This window comes from Thunnus maccoyii, chromosome 11, assembly GCF_910596095.1.
Source record: "Thunnus maccoyii chromosome 11, fThuMac1.1, whole genome shotgun sequence".
Taxonomy (NCBI): domain Eukaryota; kingdom Metazoa; phylum Chordata; class Actinopteri; order Scombriformes; family Scombridae; genus Thunnus; species Thunnus maccoyii.
Genome location: NC_056543.1, coordinates 29,970,017 through 29,989,326, shown reverse-complemented (window position 1 = coordinate 29,989,326; position 19,310 = coordinate 29,970,017). Strand labels below are relative to the sequence as shown.

At 38.9% G+C, this 19,310-nt stretch overlaps 1 protein-coding gene across 4 annotated transcripts in view; it reads right to left on the bottom strand.

Annotated features, from left to right (window-relative positions):
- The window catches only part of adcy5 (adenylate cyclase 5), a 94,777-nt gene that overhangs the window by 32,799 nt on the left and 42,668 nt on the right, over positions 1-19,310 (bottom strand). For all 4 annotated transcript variants that reach the window (XR_006098668.1, XM_042425448.1, XM_042425450.1 and 1 more), the window contains exons 3-4: positions 17,456-17,577; positions 709-820 (exon numbers count right to left, since the gene is read on the bottom strand). Coding sequence is in view for 3 of the 4 variants with exons in the window: in XM_042425448.1 (XP_042281382.1) it covers positions 709-820; positions 17,456-17,577 (234 nt within the window). In the remaining variant the exon portion in view is untranslated. The remainder of the gene's footprint in view (positions 1-708; positions 821-17,455; positions 17,578-19,310) is intronic.

Here is a 19,310-nt window from a genome sequence, read left to right as displayed (position 1 = left end):
TCCTCCTGCTGTACAGAGGTTCATAGAGCATGTTCTCCTCTACTGCTCCTTAAGCTTTATAGAACCTGTACTCCTTTAATCCTTCTCATATACAAGACTTTTGGACCTTCAGCTGTGGACTGTGAGGAAAGGAACCTGTTGCATTGGTGACAGCTAATGATGATCCAAATAAATTAACAAATAAACAGATCTGAGCTTCAAACTTAGTAACACCAGAGGTAAGCTTTCAGCTGAATAGCTCAGTAACACTCAATAACTGCACTACTACTTATCTCAGTCACAGTCACCAGCAAGAAGAATGATCTCAGGAACACTAGAGATGTAATCAGGCTTGTCTGACCTCTAACTAATGTCACACATAAGTAGAGCTGTGGCTGTTTTTCTAAGAAACACTCTATATAACACAGGATTCTGCCTGAACAAGCCGTGTTTCATTATTGTTATCTTTTGAAATGGAATCACATCTTTTCTGTATCTGTGGCGTGAACTAGTGAATTTGTTGTGTGTACTGTTATATTTGCTGCCTATTGACATCGATAACATTTTTTTTAGTTTCCTTAACATCTACATGTGAAGGAATATGATCTTTCTCAAAACAAAAAAACAAACGATAAAAAAGTTAAAACATATTCAAATAAAATTTCACAACCTAAAATGTAAGCACTGTTTGTGAGTGTTACACATACATGTGTGTGATTGCATCCTTACCGCTGCCAGCTTGTCAAAGCGAGCGAAGAGTTCATTGAGAGTCATCACCAGCTCCTGTGCTGTGCACTGGGACGCCAGACTGGTGAAACCCTCGATGTCTGCGAATAAGATGCTGCAGAAACACACAGACAAGAGGGACACAATTCAACATTCTTTATTTGGAACATTTTCCTTTGTGTTATCCCAGTTTGGAATTCCCAATTCCCTGTGCACGGCAGTCCTCGTCTCTGCTCACTGTACTGTTTGCATACAGAGGCTGTAGACAGACATGTACTACCTATGAGAACACATGCTGTCACCAGTCACTGTTTTGAATCCGCCAGTGTTAAGCTTCAACAGGAATATGTAACTCATGGGAGCTTTCACTTATTCCACCCGTTACCAGACTCTCAACCAACCAGTAGGAGTTGTTGTTGAGCAGCATGGTCCCTCACCATCTTCCCACTGGTGAACACAATGAGTTGTATTTGTTGGAACACATGGCCAGAGGGACCACTACTGGCAATCAGTCCCCTGCATCACCCCTAGCCATGTAAGCCTTCTTTAAAGGGAACACTAGCAATATTTTAACTTTTTAAAATGATCACCAATTCCTCTGAAGAGACCAAAATCAGAACTTATAATTCCACTGTCATAGCAATCCATCTAAAAAAAAAACCCTCCGACCTCCTCTGACTGCTGGGCGACTAACATCACAAACAGCACTGCCAGGAGTGAGGAGGACCAGAGAAGCTACCGTTGTATGTCACAGGTTGTTCTACCTCTCTCTCTATCTCTCTGCCTCAACTGCCTAATTTTCACTAGTTTCTGATTCCTCTTGATGTGGTTATTTCATGAAAAATTGTAATCACGCTGCCAGTGTACCAATGCAAATGCAAATGCATGATGTAAGGAACATGAACTCACCCAGCTGACTCCAGTACAAAGAAGGTTGCTGTGGCAATTGGGCACTATTGCACTTGATCAATCGGAATATGGGCGACCAAATGAAGTAAATCAGACAGGATTTTATATGTTGGATGTTTAGTAATTTCTTGGTGGGGCTACTGCACAGTGATGCCTAGATATGCCTAATAAAGTTTTGAGTTCGGACATGCTGGGGCCTCTTTATGGGGACTTTGCATAGCCGCCCTGTGCCTGAGTGGGTTTCCTCCAGGTTCTCAGTTATCCACCCACAGTCCAAACACTGGTTAGGTTAACTGACGACTCCTAGGTGTGAAACGGAGTGCGAATGGTGATTCATCTCTATGTGTCAGACGGGCAACCTGTTCAGGGTGTAACCAGCCTCTTGCCCAATGTCAGCTGGGATGAGCTTCAGCCTCCCTACATTTGGATGGAAAGCTGTTTCACGTCAGGCAGATGTCATTGAGCATGCTTAGGGACAAGTGTCCCTGTGAAACTGTTTTACTAATTTGATGAGTAATAAACTCAGCCATGTTTATCAGAGTGAAGGAACATGTTACCCTGTGCAACAGCAAGGCTCTTTTATGTGTTTAATAGTTTGTAGACAACAACAAAGTTCTACAATGCATAAGGTACTGTGTATCAAGCTGTTGTTACACAGACAATACTTGCCAGAAGGATAAATTTGTCAGTTTTAGTCTCTCCATGACATCATTCCATAATATTAAATGAAATAACACCAGTGTTACTTTCAGAGCTATAATCTATAGATTTCTATTTAATTTAGAATTAGTCCTAAGGCTGTCATGCAACATTTTAAGCATTCCTGCTTTGCTTTATCTTGTAAAAGACTTGATTCATTCATTCATTACAAAGAAACCATGCTTATTGTTCAGTATAATTCACCCGCAAAGAGATTAGGTACATGAAATTGTTAGGTGGTAATTCAGAGAGGTAAAATGAAACTGGTCATTGTACCACTGAAGCCATCGATGGAAGTGAAAGGTGTGAGATTACGACTGAGACGACTTTGTATAGGCATGTCTAAATGTATCACAATGCCTGTAATCTAGTGTTGAAAAGTACTTTATATAGCATTTGTGCTAATGAGGTCTTGCCTTGGCAAAGTAGCAGGGAGTGAGTTCAAGTGTGTTTGTGTGTGTGTGTGTGTGTGTATGAGAGAGACCTGTGAGCAACTTTGCACATATAAAAAGTTTGCGTCCCTTCCCTGAGAACAAGGTAAACTGATACAGTAAAGGTCTTTTTATGATTGGGGCATTTTTATTACTCTCCTAACACTGGCACAGCAGCAGGGCAGATGATCTCACCAGGCTGAATCATTTCTCTCAGGTAGAGACTATAATAGGCTCAGCATTAGCTCTGGGTGACAGTCAGGTTGGCCTCACGTACACTCACATATACGACCCACGAGCTTGTCCTCAATGGCTCAAGTTGTTCTATAAACATCATAACCCTCTACCACACAAAGTCACATCTCATGCTCACTCACAGATACAACCCTACAACCCTCTCTTTCTTCAATAAGCATATTTATTTTCTGGTCACTGATTTCTTCCTGGGGTGAAACATGTGATGGACCTCATAAGTCAAACTCAGAAGGCAAGACCATGCCTTGTCTTTTGCTACTTAATGCTGCTTTCGTACTGCCTCCCCCTTCAGTTAATAATGATCCTATAAGGAGCTTGACTCAGCTATTTATATGATCCCCAATGATCAAATCAAAATACCATTTTAAGCCAAATCTAAACCTTTCTCCCACCTTCATCTTATTTACCTCACTGGTTTCTAATTAATGTCCTAGATTTCTTTATGATGAAAGTGTGGACAAAAATGTAAATTCCTTTTGCAATCTAACTGATCTGCAACAGTAAAAGAGGGTGCAAAATTGACATAAAGAGCATGTATCAACTGATGACAGTACTGTTTCTCATGGTTTGGGCTGGGCCCCATATTAATGCTAAAGCATACAGTGATATCTTACACAATAGCATGCTTCCCCCTTTGTGGTAACAATTTGGGTAAGGTCTTTTCCTGTTTCAACATGACAATGCCCCTATCTACAAAGCCAGGTCCATAAAGGCATGGTTTTCCCAGTTTGGTGTGGAAGAACCTAACTAGCCTGACCACCAAAATCTAGTGTTGGACCTCTCTAATGCTCTTGAGGCTGTATGGGAGCAGATCCCTGCAGCCAGGTTCCAACATCTGGTGGGAAGCCTGAAACCAGAGTGGAGGCTGTCATAGCATTAGATTAATACCCATGGTTTTGGAATGACATATGGGTGTCACCATACATGACTTTAGGTTAGACTGGATTTTCATGGCAAATGATAGTGGATAGGCAGGTTAAATGACAAAAGTAATGCACAACTCTTAAAGTCCAACTGAAATCACATGTGATCACTCCTTTGTGTCAAGTGTACTGTAAATAGTTTTTATTATTAAAAAATAATGGAAAAAAGTCTTTTCACCTCAGCCAACTAGATGGGTGTGTCTGTGTTTAATTACAACAGCTGACAGGTTGAGCTCCAGTGGCACCAGCAGGGCATCACAAGACAAAGTAAACAAATTTGTGCTGTAGCTAATAAGTCACGTGCAATCTGTGTGTTTTTAGCAGTAGTATTGAGGAGTAAGGAACAAACCAACATCAGGGTCAAAGAGACATTTTCAAGTATGCTTACATGCTGTTTAATGTGCTGCAGCTGAGCAGCTAATTGACTATCTAGTTTACTTTTCCTCGGTTTGGTGGCCTGTTCAACAAGCTAAGCTGCAGGACAAGACGTGTGTTCATGTTTGTAAGTTAGATAAGGAGGAGACTTTAGCAGGAAAGCTAATGTGGGTTGTTGTTCAGAGTCTATGGCTCTTGTATTGTGTAGCAGGATGCAATCAGGCTCAGTGTGACCGTCTGCTCTGCCGATGATAGAATGTCATGTTACTGCTTTATGCAAGATTTGATTAGCTGTATGGAAACAAGGTCTCCATCTATGTAGACGGATAACAGACAAAAAAATGCTGTTTAATTTCAGCTGGACTTTAACAGCAAAGCTAACATTACTATTCCCTGATAGTATTATAACCTTTATTGGTACAGTTCCGTGTACAATATGATATGAACAAAAATACTTCATTCAAATAAATGACACACAAAAATAACTGCATCAGTGAAGACTACTGAATTAACACAGTTTCCATGGCAACAATGTTCAGAGACCAGCTATTTTCTTCAAATACAGAAATTGTTATTTCATAGATATAATATTATATCAGAGTTATGTTTTCTAAAAGGTATTTGTAGTGTTTGTGGGCCAATTGGCTATGAAAGTAGCTCATATTGTTGAATAGGGCGCTGTGCTACGTCAGGCAGAACTGACCATCCGCTGATCTGTGTTCTGCTGATTCTTTCAGTCACAGTCAAATAAGTCAGCAGTCATCATAATCTGACACTATGCTCTCACTCTGCTTATTATTCATGTCGCTGCTGCTCTTGCATATGTTGCTTAGTCCTGCCAGCTCATCTATAGTAAGTTTATTCATCATACTTGTAGATGTTGTCAATTAAGTTATAGATGAGAGCTACTTTTCTTGCCAGTCATACATCCAGTGACAAAATACAATACCACATGATTAAAGACACATAAGTTATGCACTGTAATGCATCCCTACTGACAAAGTGCCACACAAAACATGAAACAGATATTATCCAAATTAAAAGACTGAATGAAAGTGCAAAATTCATTGATTTTAGAAACAAGTTGCTTTTAGCCAAATTTTTAATTGGCTTTAAAATTCCTGACTCAGCTATAACTCTTAAAGTCATCTGGCAGAGAGTTTAACAGAAAAAAGCAATTGCTTAAATGCAATATGATGAAAGAATACAGTACAATCTTTTGTGGAAGATATGCTAAAACATTTTATGGTGTTCTCACAACCATGTCATATAATAAAGGCTGGGTCAGGTCATTAAATAGGGATCTCTATCAATTTTACACACTAAAGTCTGTTTACAGGTGTTGGGGAGTACTGCTGCATACAGTTTGTGATAAAATGTATATAAAGCCTTTTGTGGCTACAGATGATCTGATAAATTGGTCATTGGTTGGGGCTGAAGACAACAAGTCTGAAAATAAAAAAAAAAAAAAAAATCTGGGGATGGGAGACCAGACCCAAAAAAGATGATATATCTGGTTTTGCTACATTGATTTTGATCCTTTTTTTTCAACGTGTCCACCGTGAGTCCAACAATGTAAATAAGTGAAAGGTGTTGTATGTTTTGTAGATTGTATTTAATTGCCTTTGTCACTTTTTGTGTTTCTGAAAATTAAGGTCTGAGATTAAAATAACACCAAGATATTTATATTCAATAATTACATTACATTATCATTTCCCCTTGATAAACATGTCCACATTAGGTGGATGCAGATGGGTTTAAAAACATACCCAAACCAATTTGTGATCATTTCAATATCAGTTATAACCAGTAGAGCAGCTTTTATGCATACTCTGTTATTATACTTCTTTATTATGCTGCTTTATATTGTATTTTTACCCATGAATCTCTCATGGTCCTGCAACAGCCCAGTTTTCTTGCAGTTATTAATAAAGTAACTTAATCTGTCCATGGTATATGTTGCATATGGCTGACACATGACGTGAACACATTCACAGCTGGATTAGAAAATCCCAGGTTAACGCAACCTGTTGGTATCCAGCTACATAATAACACTTGTCCAAACAGCATTGTCATTGTTTGATTTTGTGAAGCCAGATATTGCAACAGTTCTCTGACTATTTAGAAGTCGCTTTGTGAGTCAGATCCCCAGGAAGGAGAAGAGAGAGCTATAAATAAACAAAGGTTTCAGACCAAACAAACTCACATGAATCTCACATGAATCTCACAGGGTAGGTGCCTGCTACACAGCCAAGAGAACATAGTGTGTTTGTGTGTGTGGGCAGGGTGTGCAGGCATTTATGTTCAAATATGCATGTAAAAAAAATGTAAGTTTATATTCTGGGTATGTGACATTCATTTAATCTGAGTGTGATGGCAAGTTTTTTCTGGGTTCACAGACTTTGCCCAGAGCACTCAGATGCTCTAATGAACCTACGTTTCAAGATGCCTAAATTTACTCAATTTGAGTCTCGGGCTGAAAAGGATTAAGAGTCCCCACTCTAGGGAACACATTTCAGAGAATAATTGATTGCTTTCTGTGAACTGTTGCATGGGAGGTTGAGTGAAACCAGACACTTGAGCGACCTGTCTGAGCTCAGACACAGGTCTGTCTCTCTGGGTAGAAGCAGTGGTGATGGAGGAAAACGAGAGAGGGAGGGAGTGATGGCATACTCTGGAAGGATTAGAGGTGAGTATGGGTATAAAGATGATTGACCAAGACACTTTAAGTCACTTGCTCTTAATGCATATTTGTACCAAACCTCTTTGTATCAGAATTAAAAGTGAGACAAACTGTAGTGCACCTTCAGTAATCACATTAGTAGTGTCACATTTAACACACACAATTGAATCAGACATGTATCTAAGCACACAGTAGTGCTTAGTAATTTCCCTATATTTCCCAAAATTCGTTTGAGGCAGTCACGCTCATGGCATCATCATTAGTAGTAATTGCAGATCACATGATCACATTTTTCTCATATGCAATCAATACAAAAGATATCTGAAAAAAAGTTTGAAGAAGAAGAAGTTTTGAAGACCTTTATGGGCCCAAAAATCTGGAAGCCTGAAGAGCTTATTCAGCATGTGTCCCGTGAACAACTTCCATTGGAATGAACGGGGCACCAGCTTGGAACAACACAAACAACAAGACAAACAAGACCATATATGTATTAATTATCAAGCCCCCAGGAACAACACTGGTGCAAAATGCACAGATGTCCTGATGAACACTTCTTACTGGCACACTGAAGCAGAGAGCAAGCCCACGGCCTGATGTAACATCAGATGCAACAGTGGGGGTAAGCTACAAAAGCAGTAGAGTGAGACAGGCAGCGCCAGGACATCATGCTTTGTGAGGCAAAAATTCAGTGGTTGAACATATAGGTGATGTAGGAATCTAACATTTAATGTTTCAAGAGTACACTGCTATCACTACATGAACTTGTAGACATGCCTCACCACATGGTTACAGATGAGTTCTCCTTTGATTCAAAATAAATTCATTCAATTTATTTCACCTTCAGAAATAAGCTGCTCAGCTGAGATAAACCTGCGATGATGAGCGTGAGTGAAAGAGAGAGAGAGAGAGAGAGAGACGGGTGATGAAGCTATAACTGCCTCTTAGCCAACTAATCAATAAAAAGAGAAAAAAATCTCACCACTTACTGAGAAATTTGGGCCTGTTTTCTTTGGCCAACACTGCACAGTTCAGTGCTACACTGCAGCCCAGTCGCTAAGAATCACAGATCTAATCTGACCAAATCCACACTTAATAATTACACATAGGCACACAAAACAAAACAATATGAAAGCAGCACACAGCCTTAATACATAAAAAAACATCCTGCCACATGTCTGGATAAATGATATGCCTCACTGACAGAAGATAAAGTCAGCTGTCCTGCACACACAGTTCAACATACTGAGCTGACAGCCATTGGATTTTTATTTAGTGTTATTCCTTATGGGCTATCATTTACTGTACACCGTACACATCAGCTTTAACACTGCACTGTGATAGACAACTGACAACCAAATCTCTTCTCCATCAGTGTTAACTCACTGTTGAGTCAGGCTACATATGTTATAACAGATTAAAACAAAGTTGGATAAAGTCACAAATGGAAGAGAAATATATAATGGTAGAAAAAATGTAAAATACAAAGAAGTTGCCTCACTGTAAAATTACTAAACTCTACCAGATTTGTCTGAAGAGGAATATATTAGACAGGTCTTGAAATGAAACAGTAATTGAGCTATAGTGCTCTGGATTTTTGATTTTATTTCATCATATTAAATTTAGATTTGTCATTATTATTATAATGAATGAGGAGCCCTAATTGTTGGGTCAGTTTCCTAGGCTCCTTGTGTTCATTTTCACGCAGTCGTTGAACAATATGACGCATCTCTTTGCGATTTCATGACACAGACTAGAGGCTATACTCTATAACTAGAGGCTTCTGTTTTTTCACTCTTGCCTACTTGTGCTCACAAGCAGGAATGAAAGACAGCCTTCATATGATAACTATTACATATAAATAATCAGCAAGCCAAGTAATTTACAAAAAGCTTCAGCTTTCATGACCATTTCAGTCTGTTTACAGTTCCTGGGGAGTGCTATATATGGAGAGATGAAAACTCCAGCAACACTTGTAGTATGAAGAACAAATTTATTAGTTGACCGATGCGTTTCCTAGTAGTACTATATATGGGAAAAAACGTTGTAGAAAGCCTTTTGTGGCTGGGCAAAGTCTGATACATTACCTCAAGTAATGTCACTAAAGTCAACATCAGTTGGAGCTGAAAACTCCAATGACAATGTTATAGCAGTGCAATGCTGAATTGGTAAAGTAAACATTTAATAGCAGATGTACCCCCTGAGAGAGGGACCTGTGGTCTTGAAGTCACATTTCATCGTTACCTTCTTGATAACTCAACGGTAGGTATGAATCCTGGAGATTTTTGCCTTTCTCAGTGAGTACAGCAGAGATCCTGAACTGAACGGGTGAGCTTGTTTCAAAGTTATTTAATCCCGTGAATTTTACCAAAAGTGGTAACATGATGATTAACAATGATAACCACACAGTAAGTTCTGAGAAAAAAAGCTGAATGCCTTGCAGATAAATCTGTGACTCTCTGTTTGGTTTCAGATCAGTTTATAATTTGCAAATGAATTCAGAATATCCTAAATCCTGTGACTGTTAAATGTTAAAAAGTAGCTGCACTGCTCACTTATTAACGTCATCCCACAAGATTAGAGAAAAAGGCTGTGCAGGCTTCACACAGAAGGTTTGAGGTCTGTCAATACAAAGCCTTAAGTCATCAGTGTACTCTGTATGCTCAGATGGTGTGGTTCTCTTTAACCTCATGTAGGCTGAGGCACATGCTGCTATTTATAAAGCCATTGTTGGGATACGACCACAATATTTATGTCATACATTTAACATGTGTGAATGGTTCTGTCCTTTGAAGCCAGGGCAGACATTAAGTCCTCACTACACAGTATACTGTATATATCTCAGCCCACTCTATGTAAGAATGATGTGATGGTCATCTTATTGTGTGAAGGTTTAATACTGCTTTTAGGTTGTTTTATGGTGTGATTCTAATAATGATATAAAATCAAATTTTTTTTATTCTCTGATGTTCATCTTTTGGTGTTATGATGTATATTTTGTGATGCTGGTCTCTACACCAGTCTCACTGCAGCCTCTTGGCCAGTACACTCATGAAAAGAGAGATTTAGATTTTCTCTTATAATACATCCATAATATGGATATGTCATGTCACACATTTCTCCAAGTTGTTTAAATTAGTTATAAAGTTATGAAAAAGGTTTGCATCTTTATCCTCCACAAGCTACAAGATAACAATGATATGATAAGTTTTCCTCCCTTCTGTAACAAGCAGCCAATGAGGAACGTTCAATGTTGGCTAAGTTAATCAGAGATTCTAGCATCATTAACTATAGTTAGCAGTGATGTTATTGTGTTTGTGTTATTACTGTCAGCCATTAAAGTAATGCCTAATGTACAATTACTACAGTAAAAATACATATTTCCTTTCTTTGTATTTTATATGTTATGTTTGCTCAACTGGTGTATGGTGAGGAAATGTTAACTGTTAAAATCTTTTATAAACCAATGTCCAATACACCTTATCTAAAGCTTACATGTTGCTTTTTAGAATTGTGGCTTAAATGTATGATGTCTTCTGAGCCTCAGTATCATGATATGTGAATTATATTAAACTAATATGTTGGCACACAGTAATAGAATCGTAGCCACACAATATCAGCATCTTCTTATTGGCTGTTATTACTGAAGCAATTATGTCTTTTATGGAGAGGTGGTAAGAGATGAATATGGAGGTGAGAGAGGCAGCCATGCAGCCAGAGGAAATGCATCTTTGTCAGCAGTATTAAGCTGAGTTTCTGCAAGTGAGGATGTCAGTCAGAGGGCTACAGTAGGTAAGAGTTGAGCTGGTTAACATGTGAGGAGAATTTATTAAAATACACTTCATTTCTTTGCATGTATCATTAATTAACTGTCATGTAGCTGTGTTTGAACCAACGTCAGTCATGGGTTTGTTTTAAATAGCCTACATACATTTTAATATCCCTTTAACAGCGTCACAAAAGTAGTCATCCTATTTATTTAATTATTCTATGAATTTGAGCCCCTGCGCCTCTAACATCTGCTCATCCATGTTTCAACATAAAGCAAGTCTTCATCAGAGGCAGCAGCGGCGTAGATGTTTAAATCGCCTGTGTCCAGCTAATACAACAGTTACGCTTCTTAGCAAGAGGAAACATGGAAAAATGGAAGACATATAGAGAATAATACAGTATATAGGCAGTCCTTTTTCCTGTTTTAAGAGCCACTGCTGCAAAACCTGTTCTGGGCCAAATCTCAGCTGAACCAAAGTTGTACTGCGCTTGCGCTGCCTGACCCTGTGATCCCCTCGCGTCTGCCACTAGCACTGCCGCCAGCCAGCTGCTGGTGGCTCACTAACCTCAGCCAGGAAATAAACTCCCACAAACCCTTCAATCCTTTTTCATCGTTGTCTGGCTCAGACTTTCCTGCTTCTCTTTCTCTGTCGCTCCCTTCATCATTACATTCACATATATCTATTACCCATTCCATCCATTACTGTTTTCATTTCCTGTTCCTTTCTTTCTGGGTAACCCCTCAGTCTGTGTTTCCTATCTTTTTTAGATTCTTGGCCAACCTTGTTTCACCCCCTAAATGAACTCATTCTTTGCTTGTTTGCAAACAGTGTGTGTTTATGCTGCCCTCCTTCTCATCCCTCTTAAAGTAAATGTATCAGCATCTGGACACCTACTTAGAGTGGATGATGCGTTTTTGTCACCCCGGTTAGATGACAGATCTCAGCTTAAAGTATAAAGTATGTTTAAAGGCAATGAACATCATGATTTAAACACTTTGTGTGCTGCATGCATGTGTATTGCTGCCTGTTCACCAAGAACAGATTCTCAGGTCAGGCCTCGCTCCAACACCAGCAACAGAACGGCATTATGTAACAGACACGTGCATAATTAACTGCATCACACAAACTAAAACCATGCGTTTTTTTCTATCGATTCTTGTCCTCACTTCAATTAGTAAGTACATGGAGAACAAAGGTAAGGTCAGTTCCTCTAATTTATGCAATGTTCTTTCCATGTCTCTCTCTTCAGGGTGCTGCTGGCCTACATAAAAACAACAGCAGTTACATCCACAGTGTTCTGTTTGAGAATATTTCCCGAATGCTCACAGGGCAACCCGACAGCATCAAAACATCCGCCCCAAAGCCCTCTTGCATAATACTTTTGTCAGCACACATTGCATGGCCTCATTGCTGAAGCCACAGGACATCATTTTACTCCAGAGGACAAACACATGTAGGGTGCCACAGTCACAGGAAAAGGTAGAGCACAACTGCACCTTTGGGGTACAAAAGCTTGTTGCGTGGCCACAACTCTGAACAAGTACAATAACATTAAGGAACCATTTGTTCAATAGCTCCAAATCACTATAGTATAATAGTATCTTAAATGGTACCCACTTATCTTCAAATTTACGCATTTATAGAGTTACCTTTAAAAGAAAAAAGATACATAAAAGATATAGTCATTCAGGCATATTCATCTTTTCTATATCTCTCCATTTCTCTCAAGACAGAAGGAAACAGTGTAGAAGAGCCATAGACTTGAGATTTAAGACTTAAATCACAAAAGTGAGGTTTTGAGACTTTTTTTTAGGAAATTTTGCAAATGCTATTTTATTGTAATGGTCGTGAATTTAGAGACTTGGAGGACTTACCCTCCTTCCTCTTTACTACTGTGTCTCTTTCCTATTTCCTCAAAGACTTGAGACCTTGTGACTGGCTCTGAAACACTTGGATTTGTTTTGAGCTACTAATGACTTGGACTTGAAAGCTTTGACTGAACAGCTGTGCAGTGTAGACAGACCAACCAGAAGACTGTAGATTCCTCATGATCTTCCCACACACCAACTAACTGTGCATGGTAGGGTCAAGCTGGAGGCACTGTTGCTTGAACTGAATTGAACTTGGGGCTCTACAGAGGTAGACAAATGCTTTTTCCCTGTACTACCCAGGTACCTCATTCATTGCAATGCCTTAACTGACTTTAATAACAGTACATTAAGATTTTAAGAGGTGGGCCAAGAAGCATGATTTGTGACATCACAAATAGGTTGGAAGCCAATCATGGTCCAATATTCAACTTACAAAAGTGTGATGTGAAAACTTGAAGCCTCCAGTGCACAAACACTGAGAATGGACTTAACAGTGAAGTAGGAGACATCTCCAGCAGTTAAACTTCTGAAATGAAATATATTTGCATATTGATAGATTCTGAATTTTTAATGAGGCAGAAGTAGATGCCACTTCCAGGATTTTAACAAGATAATTGAACTTTTTTGTCCAAAAAAAAAAGAAAAAGCATATGAGACACACATTCTTATTCAAAGTAGAGTATTTTATATACATCTTTAAACATGCCTGGAGGGGATCTTTAAACTATCATGGACTACTTTGTGCTTCAAAGGATACAATTATGTGCCTGTCATGGTAAATCTGCGAAAAATGAACTAATCTCATACCTGGTATTATTGAGCAATAGAGTATAGGCAGTTGGGTAGAGACTGTGTGAGCTCTATGCCCCAGGCTAGTCCCTCTTTACCTCTCCACCTTCCTCTGTGTCCTCTCTTACTCTTTAATCGTAGCAGTGGGAGCTGTCACTTCTCTTCCTGTTGTTACTCGGCCTCTCAGCGGAGCCCCAATTACCAAAAGCCACTGCCGCTCCCCGACAAGCACGGTCACACCTGGTAAGCTAGCCATTAACCACACACTCATGACCACAGATAGAAATCTGCCAAGTGTAGCAGATGCTGCTTATGTGCCGCCTACTCCCCTGTGAGTCAGATAAAAAGCTAAAGTAGAACATACCAAACTAACACCTTTCTTTGCCTCTTGATTTTGCTTTGGTCCAGCTGAAACTGCAGATTTCTAACAGTCTGTCTTTTCTAATTACGTAAAGGGTAACACAGGTAAGAATGAGTTAACATGTCATGTAACATGAATTTTGTTAACGCTTGACAGCTACAGTAGTGAACACATCCACACTGATCCAACATGACCTTCTTGGAATTTGCCTCTCAATTGCACAACACAAGTGTATTGTACGCTCATGTGGCTCGGTGCACATTGGTTTCAGTAACAACAACTTCTGTCACATGCCCTGGCAATATCTAAATTTTTCACCCCTTCCCACTCTCCTAAAACACTCTTACTTATATTGAGCTCTTAAAATTAGGCAACAAAAAAAAAGGGATAATTCCTGATAATGATCGCATTAATAGTGATAAAAGACCTTTGTGTATGCAAGCTCTGAGTACATGACCTGATGCTCTATCCTGTGAGGTTTCAAAGAGACACATCAAAGTGATAAAGAGCTTCAATAGCACCCATTATGTATTAAGCTTTGAGCTTCCACCTGACTGTGAAAGCTACAGGCCATAAAACTCCAACTGCACAGTATGATACTCAGGCTGTTGTTTCCCCACAAACAAACACACAATCTTGTTTCCATCACTTCAGAGGATTACATTGACTTACATTGATTTCCTAGAGACTTACGCTGACCCTAACAATATCTACTACATGCCTAACCCTAACCCTAACCCTAACCTTAAACCAAGTCTTCACCCAAAAATGTAATGATTTACATTATGAGGACTTACTTTTTGTCCCCAAAAAGAAACAATCTCCACAATGCGACCGTAAACAGATTTATGTCGCCATAACATAAATAATGCAAGTGCACACACACACACACACACACACACACACATATGTACACACAACTAAGAAGTCAGTTGCTCAGTATCACCTTGATGTAGTGTTTTCTTACTCCACAGGGTGGTGCCACACCTAACCACAGCTGTTCAACTGCATCAGCCCTGTGGGCTTACACAGTATATAATGATCTCCTATGTTTTAAGTAAGTAAATGATCTGCATCCACAGTTACGAAATCATATGCACCCATGTAAGGTAAACCACTTGCTCAACACTGCATCACAAACTGCAAGAACCCTGGACAAGAGACTGAATGAACACCGCAAAAACAAACAACATCCGCCGTCTGTAAATGTCGGAACAATTATCGGTCAACGCATTGACTAGAAAGGGGTCAAAGTCATCAATAGAGAGTTTCCGGAGAAAGATCAAGGAGGTCTTTCACATCTGATGCCAGAGGGTATCTTTGAATAGAGACAGGGGTTTTTTTGATCCCCACATCATATACATCTGCCTGTTATCACATGACGGAAATTCCATACTTACTGTGAATCCACATCAAATGCCAGATGTGAGTGACACATAAGCATCCATCTGTTCAATTAATATTGACTCTGTCCTACGTTCAGCCGTCACTGTCATCAGAGCCAGCTGAGAGGACAGCAGCCAGACAGAAAGTGCAGAAAGTGAAGCACATCTGTTCTTTGAGAGTCAAAATGCTCTATGTGTGGATTGCCCTTTAGATCACATGATAAGAACTAAACCATTTCAATGACAACTGAACAAACGCACCAAAGTGCCAGTGAGTGGTACTTTCTTTTCTTTTTTTCAAACTATTTCCAAGGTTAGTAATGAACCTCAAAGCTCACTTACTCAATACATATTTAGTAGAATTTAGTAGATATATAATATGCCACATTATGAAACTAAAGTTACTCCAGACAATGACAGAGGCATGTTTGCTGTTTTAAGTTTTTACCTTAAAATCATTATCAGGAGGAGGTAGAGGTGTTGGGAAGCTGATTCATTACAATAATATATTGAATAGTAGCATTTTTTAGATAGACATAGATTTATCTTTTCGATTGTTTCATCATTTGAATGTACAATGTTTTGTACAACTCTTGTCCTGTTTTTTTTTCTGGTTTGTACTGGTTAGTTTATTGATTATGCAGGCTTGAGTCTCTTGCCCCAATGTTGTAAATTTGCAGCACATGTCCCAGTTGGTATAAATACCAGTCAGGTGGCTGCTGAATTTTATCCTGAAGAAAGCAGTTTGCAGAAACATTAATCTTCATTTGTTGAAATAAATGCATCAGAGTTATGAGTGTTTGGCTTTCCTGTTATTTTTCTGATGTCTGCCTGCCAGCCAGCACCTCACTAGAACAGGTGTGTGTTCCAGTTTCAGTTTTTTATTATCAGCATAACTAACATTACAGAGCAACCAGCTGACACACCTAAGGTACAGAGGTGTTATTTCAACTCCAGCTCCTCCTGGTGATGGTATTACAGTAAAACTGAAAGCGTGAAATATAGTATCTGTCATTGTGTGGAGTAAACTTAATACCTTTTGGGATATCAACACAGCTCCTTTGTTTTGGAATGTGTTATAATTTTTGAAGAACCAGCTTTTCAGGTTGAAATAAATCTTAAAGACATAAATCCATTGTTTACATCATTGTAATAAAATAAAAGGTAAAATATGGTGGTCTGAGTTTACCCTGGGTTTTGGTTGACATTTTTTAAAATTAATTTCATACAACTGATATTTCATTCTGTGTGGTTACTGATACTGAAACAGGTGGAAAATACTCTTGAAAAATACCACGCAGCCTATTGTCATGGCGACGCCTGCACTTCTCTCTTTCCCTCCTCCTCTGCCTCTGGCTGTCTATCTCCCTGCTATCTGTGGGTGGGCTGCACCATTCAGGATTAACCTGGATTCATTTGTGGTTTATTGTACAATTCTGTTGCACTAAAATTTTACACTTAGTTTTTAAACACAACAGATCTGATTCTTTTACACTGGATTACACCAGACTGGGAACTATTCATTTCAGATTTTCAGGTTACTGTAGACTTTGTTAAAATAAACTATGACAAAATATTCAAATCAAGTTTAAATTAAATACCATGTGCTGCATGATTTAAATTAATCGCTGGGTTAGAAAAATATGGCTCAATGATTTAAAGAAGAGGTGTAAATCAAATCAAGGGATCCCAAGATAAATCTGAGTGGTTATTAGGTGATAGGAGAAGAAAAACACATTTTATATAATTTCTTTTGTCTTTTCTCTTGTTAAAAACTGGACAGGTTCACCTCTTCAGGCTAAAATCCCTCCATTGAGACAAATCAGAGAAAGAAAAATCACTTTTTAGTTGAATTACTTAAAGCTCATGTTCACCCTAATGAGGGGTTACAAGGAGACATTGCTTCATTTTAAGTCGTCACTGGGAAGCACTGATTTTAACTAAGTAAATATTAGCTGTGAATATCAGTGAATATATTATAATGAATATACAAGTGAAATATTAAAGATATGGGCCATGCTGAATATAATCCAGATCAGAATGATCTTTGACAAATGCCCATGAATACAACCATCGGTGGTGCATCCTCAAGCCTTTATACAGTAACTGTTGGTTATTTCTAACTTTACTTGGAACTATTTCCACAGCAGAAAGCTTAGCTAACATTAATTGATCATGAAAGTATAGCAAAGAAGCTCAAATGTCTCGAGAGCTCGAGAGAACTCACAACTAATACCAATAATAATTCCTTTTATTTATAGAGTTCTTTTTAAGATACTCAAACAGCCCCTGATGGTACCTGACATTGTCGTGCTTCTGGATGTAGATCTTGTGAAACATCATGTCCTCCTGCTTGGCGTTTATGTCAGCTTTCATCTCCATGGCAACATGGCGGGGAAGCACTGAGAGCAGGAGACGCTCCTGCAGGAAAACATAGGAGAAAGCAAGTTCAATGGACAAGTATAAGTAAGTTAAGAGGTATAGGCTTTGGTACAGGATTTGTGAGGGTGGAACATGCTCCAATTACCAACTATGTACCTTCCAGCCCAGAGTACATTTGGAAATGGCCAGCCAAGGAAAGTGCTTTTTGTCCAATTTGGGATGTACTGTATAAAGAACAAACTAAGAACCACGGTGACTCAGAGGTGTCGCAGTCATGTCGCAGTTAAATCAGATTTGAACGCTGGTTTATTGTAAGAGAGCTCACTCTGTTATCGTGTGTTTATAGCTGGTTTAAAGAGGAGTGCAACAGTTTGTCAGGCTCTGTGATCAATGCTTTGTTCAATGGGTAAATGAATAGATGCTTTCAGACCAAACAGTTCTGGGGACTCCCTGAGAGGAAGTACCCACTGGGGAGTTCCCCCGAGAACATACCTTCGCACTACCAATAGGAATGCTTAAGTGACCGGCCAGCAGTTGGTATAGCAATGTCACTTCTGCGTGAGATACAACAACAAGATAGAGAGCGCCATGATATGAGCTGTGTGTTTGTTGTGTGTCATGGGTTGTGGGTCGCGCTGCATTGGCAAATGTGTTCAACCAATCAATATACACTTACATCTGGACCAATGACCTTACACTTACGTCACTCAAAGTTCCTCTTGTGCTGGGAGAGTACCTACCCTGAAGTAGAAGCTAAAAAAGTGTTCTAAGAAATACTGTAGTTCCCAGTTCCTACAGTGCAGACACAATAAAAAGGGCGTTGTTCCTCCAACAGTTTTTAGAACTATGTAAAAGTTCCTCTGTTTCGGAAGCGCATTATATTGGGCCATTTGAGTTCCAGTGTGTGACTTGCAGCTGCCACTTGCATGTAATTCAGGTTTGACAAAGTAGGCAGACAGATGGTTTTGGATGGAAAATGCATCCGTTTAAATAATTTGAAAAAAGAAAAAAAAGACAAACAGTTGACAGGTATGTCAGGGAATCACATGTCTGCACAGTCTTTTTTGATGCAGCTGCTAAACTTTTACTCCTCCTTTTATATCCAATTATAGCATTATGGTTTCTAGCATATTTTATTTTCTGGCAGTATATATTATTTATATAACTGCAGGAATATAAAAGGCAGTATAAAGAGTGGGGGGGCCTCCATGTTCTTAATCATTTTGCCTACACATGGTCTGGGACACTGAAGGAATCAGCTCATTTCTCACCAATAACAAGAACTTATTTATTGGTACAGTCAAGGTTAGTGTTATTACTGCTGGTAGCTGTGTTAGCTACACCTATAAGCATGTGTCCTGTTGTAAAAACAAAGTTATGGAACTGCAAAGACAAGTGTTTCATACTAATTCACATCTAAAAAGTACATTTTTCCATAATTGCACAATTTTAAATACTAAAAGTATCAATACATTAGCAACCATGTTATAACAATGTGTTTTGTGAAACCCGCCTATAATACTAAAATAGCAATTAAAATATGTGTCACCCAGCCCATTTTATACAGTATCTTGAGTAAAGAATTGGGCATGGTGTTAAACAGACAAACAACATCGGAGCAAGCTACACACTTTCCAGAGAAATTCTTCAAGCCTACAGGAGGTGAATGTTCAATATTCACAATTAAAGTTTTTTGTGGAGTATTCCATTCAAGTTTATTTGATTTAACCACAAATGTTAGGTACTTTCTGGACCCTGCCTTCCCCCATTTC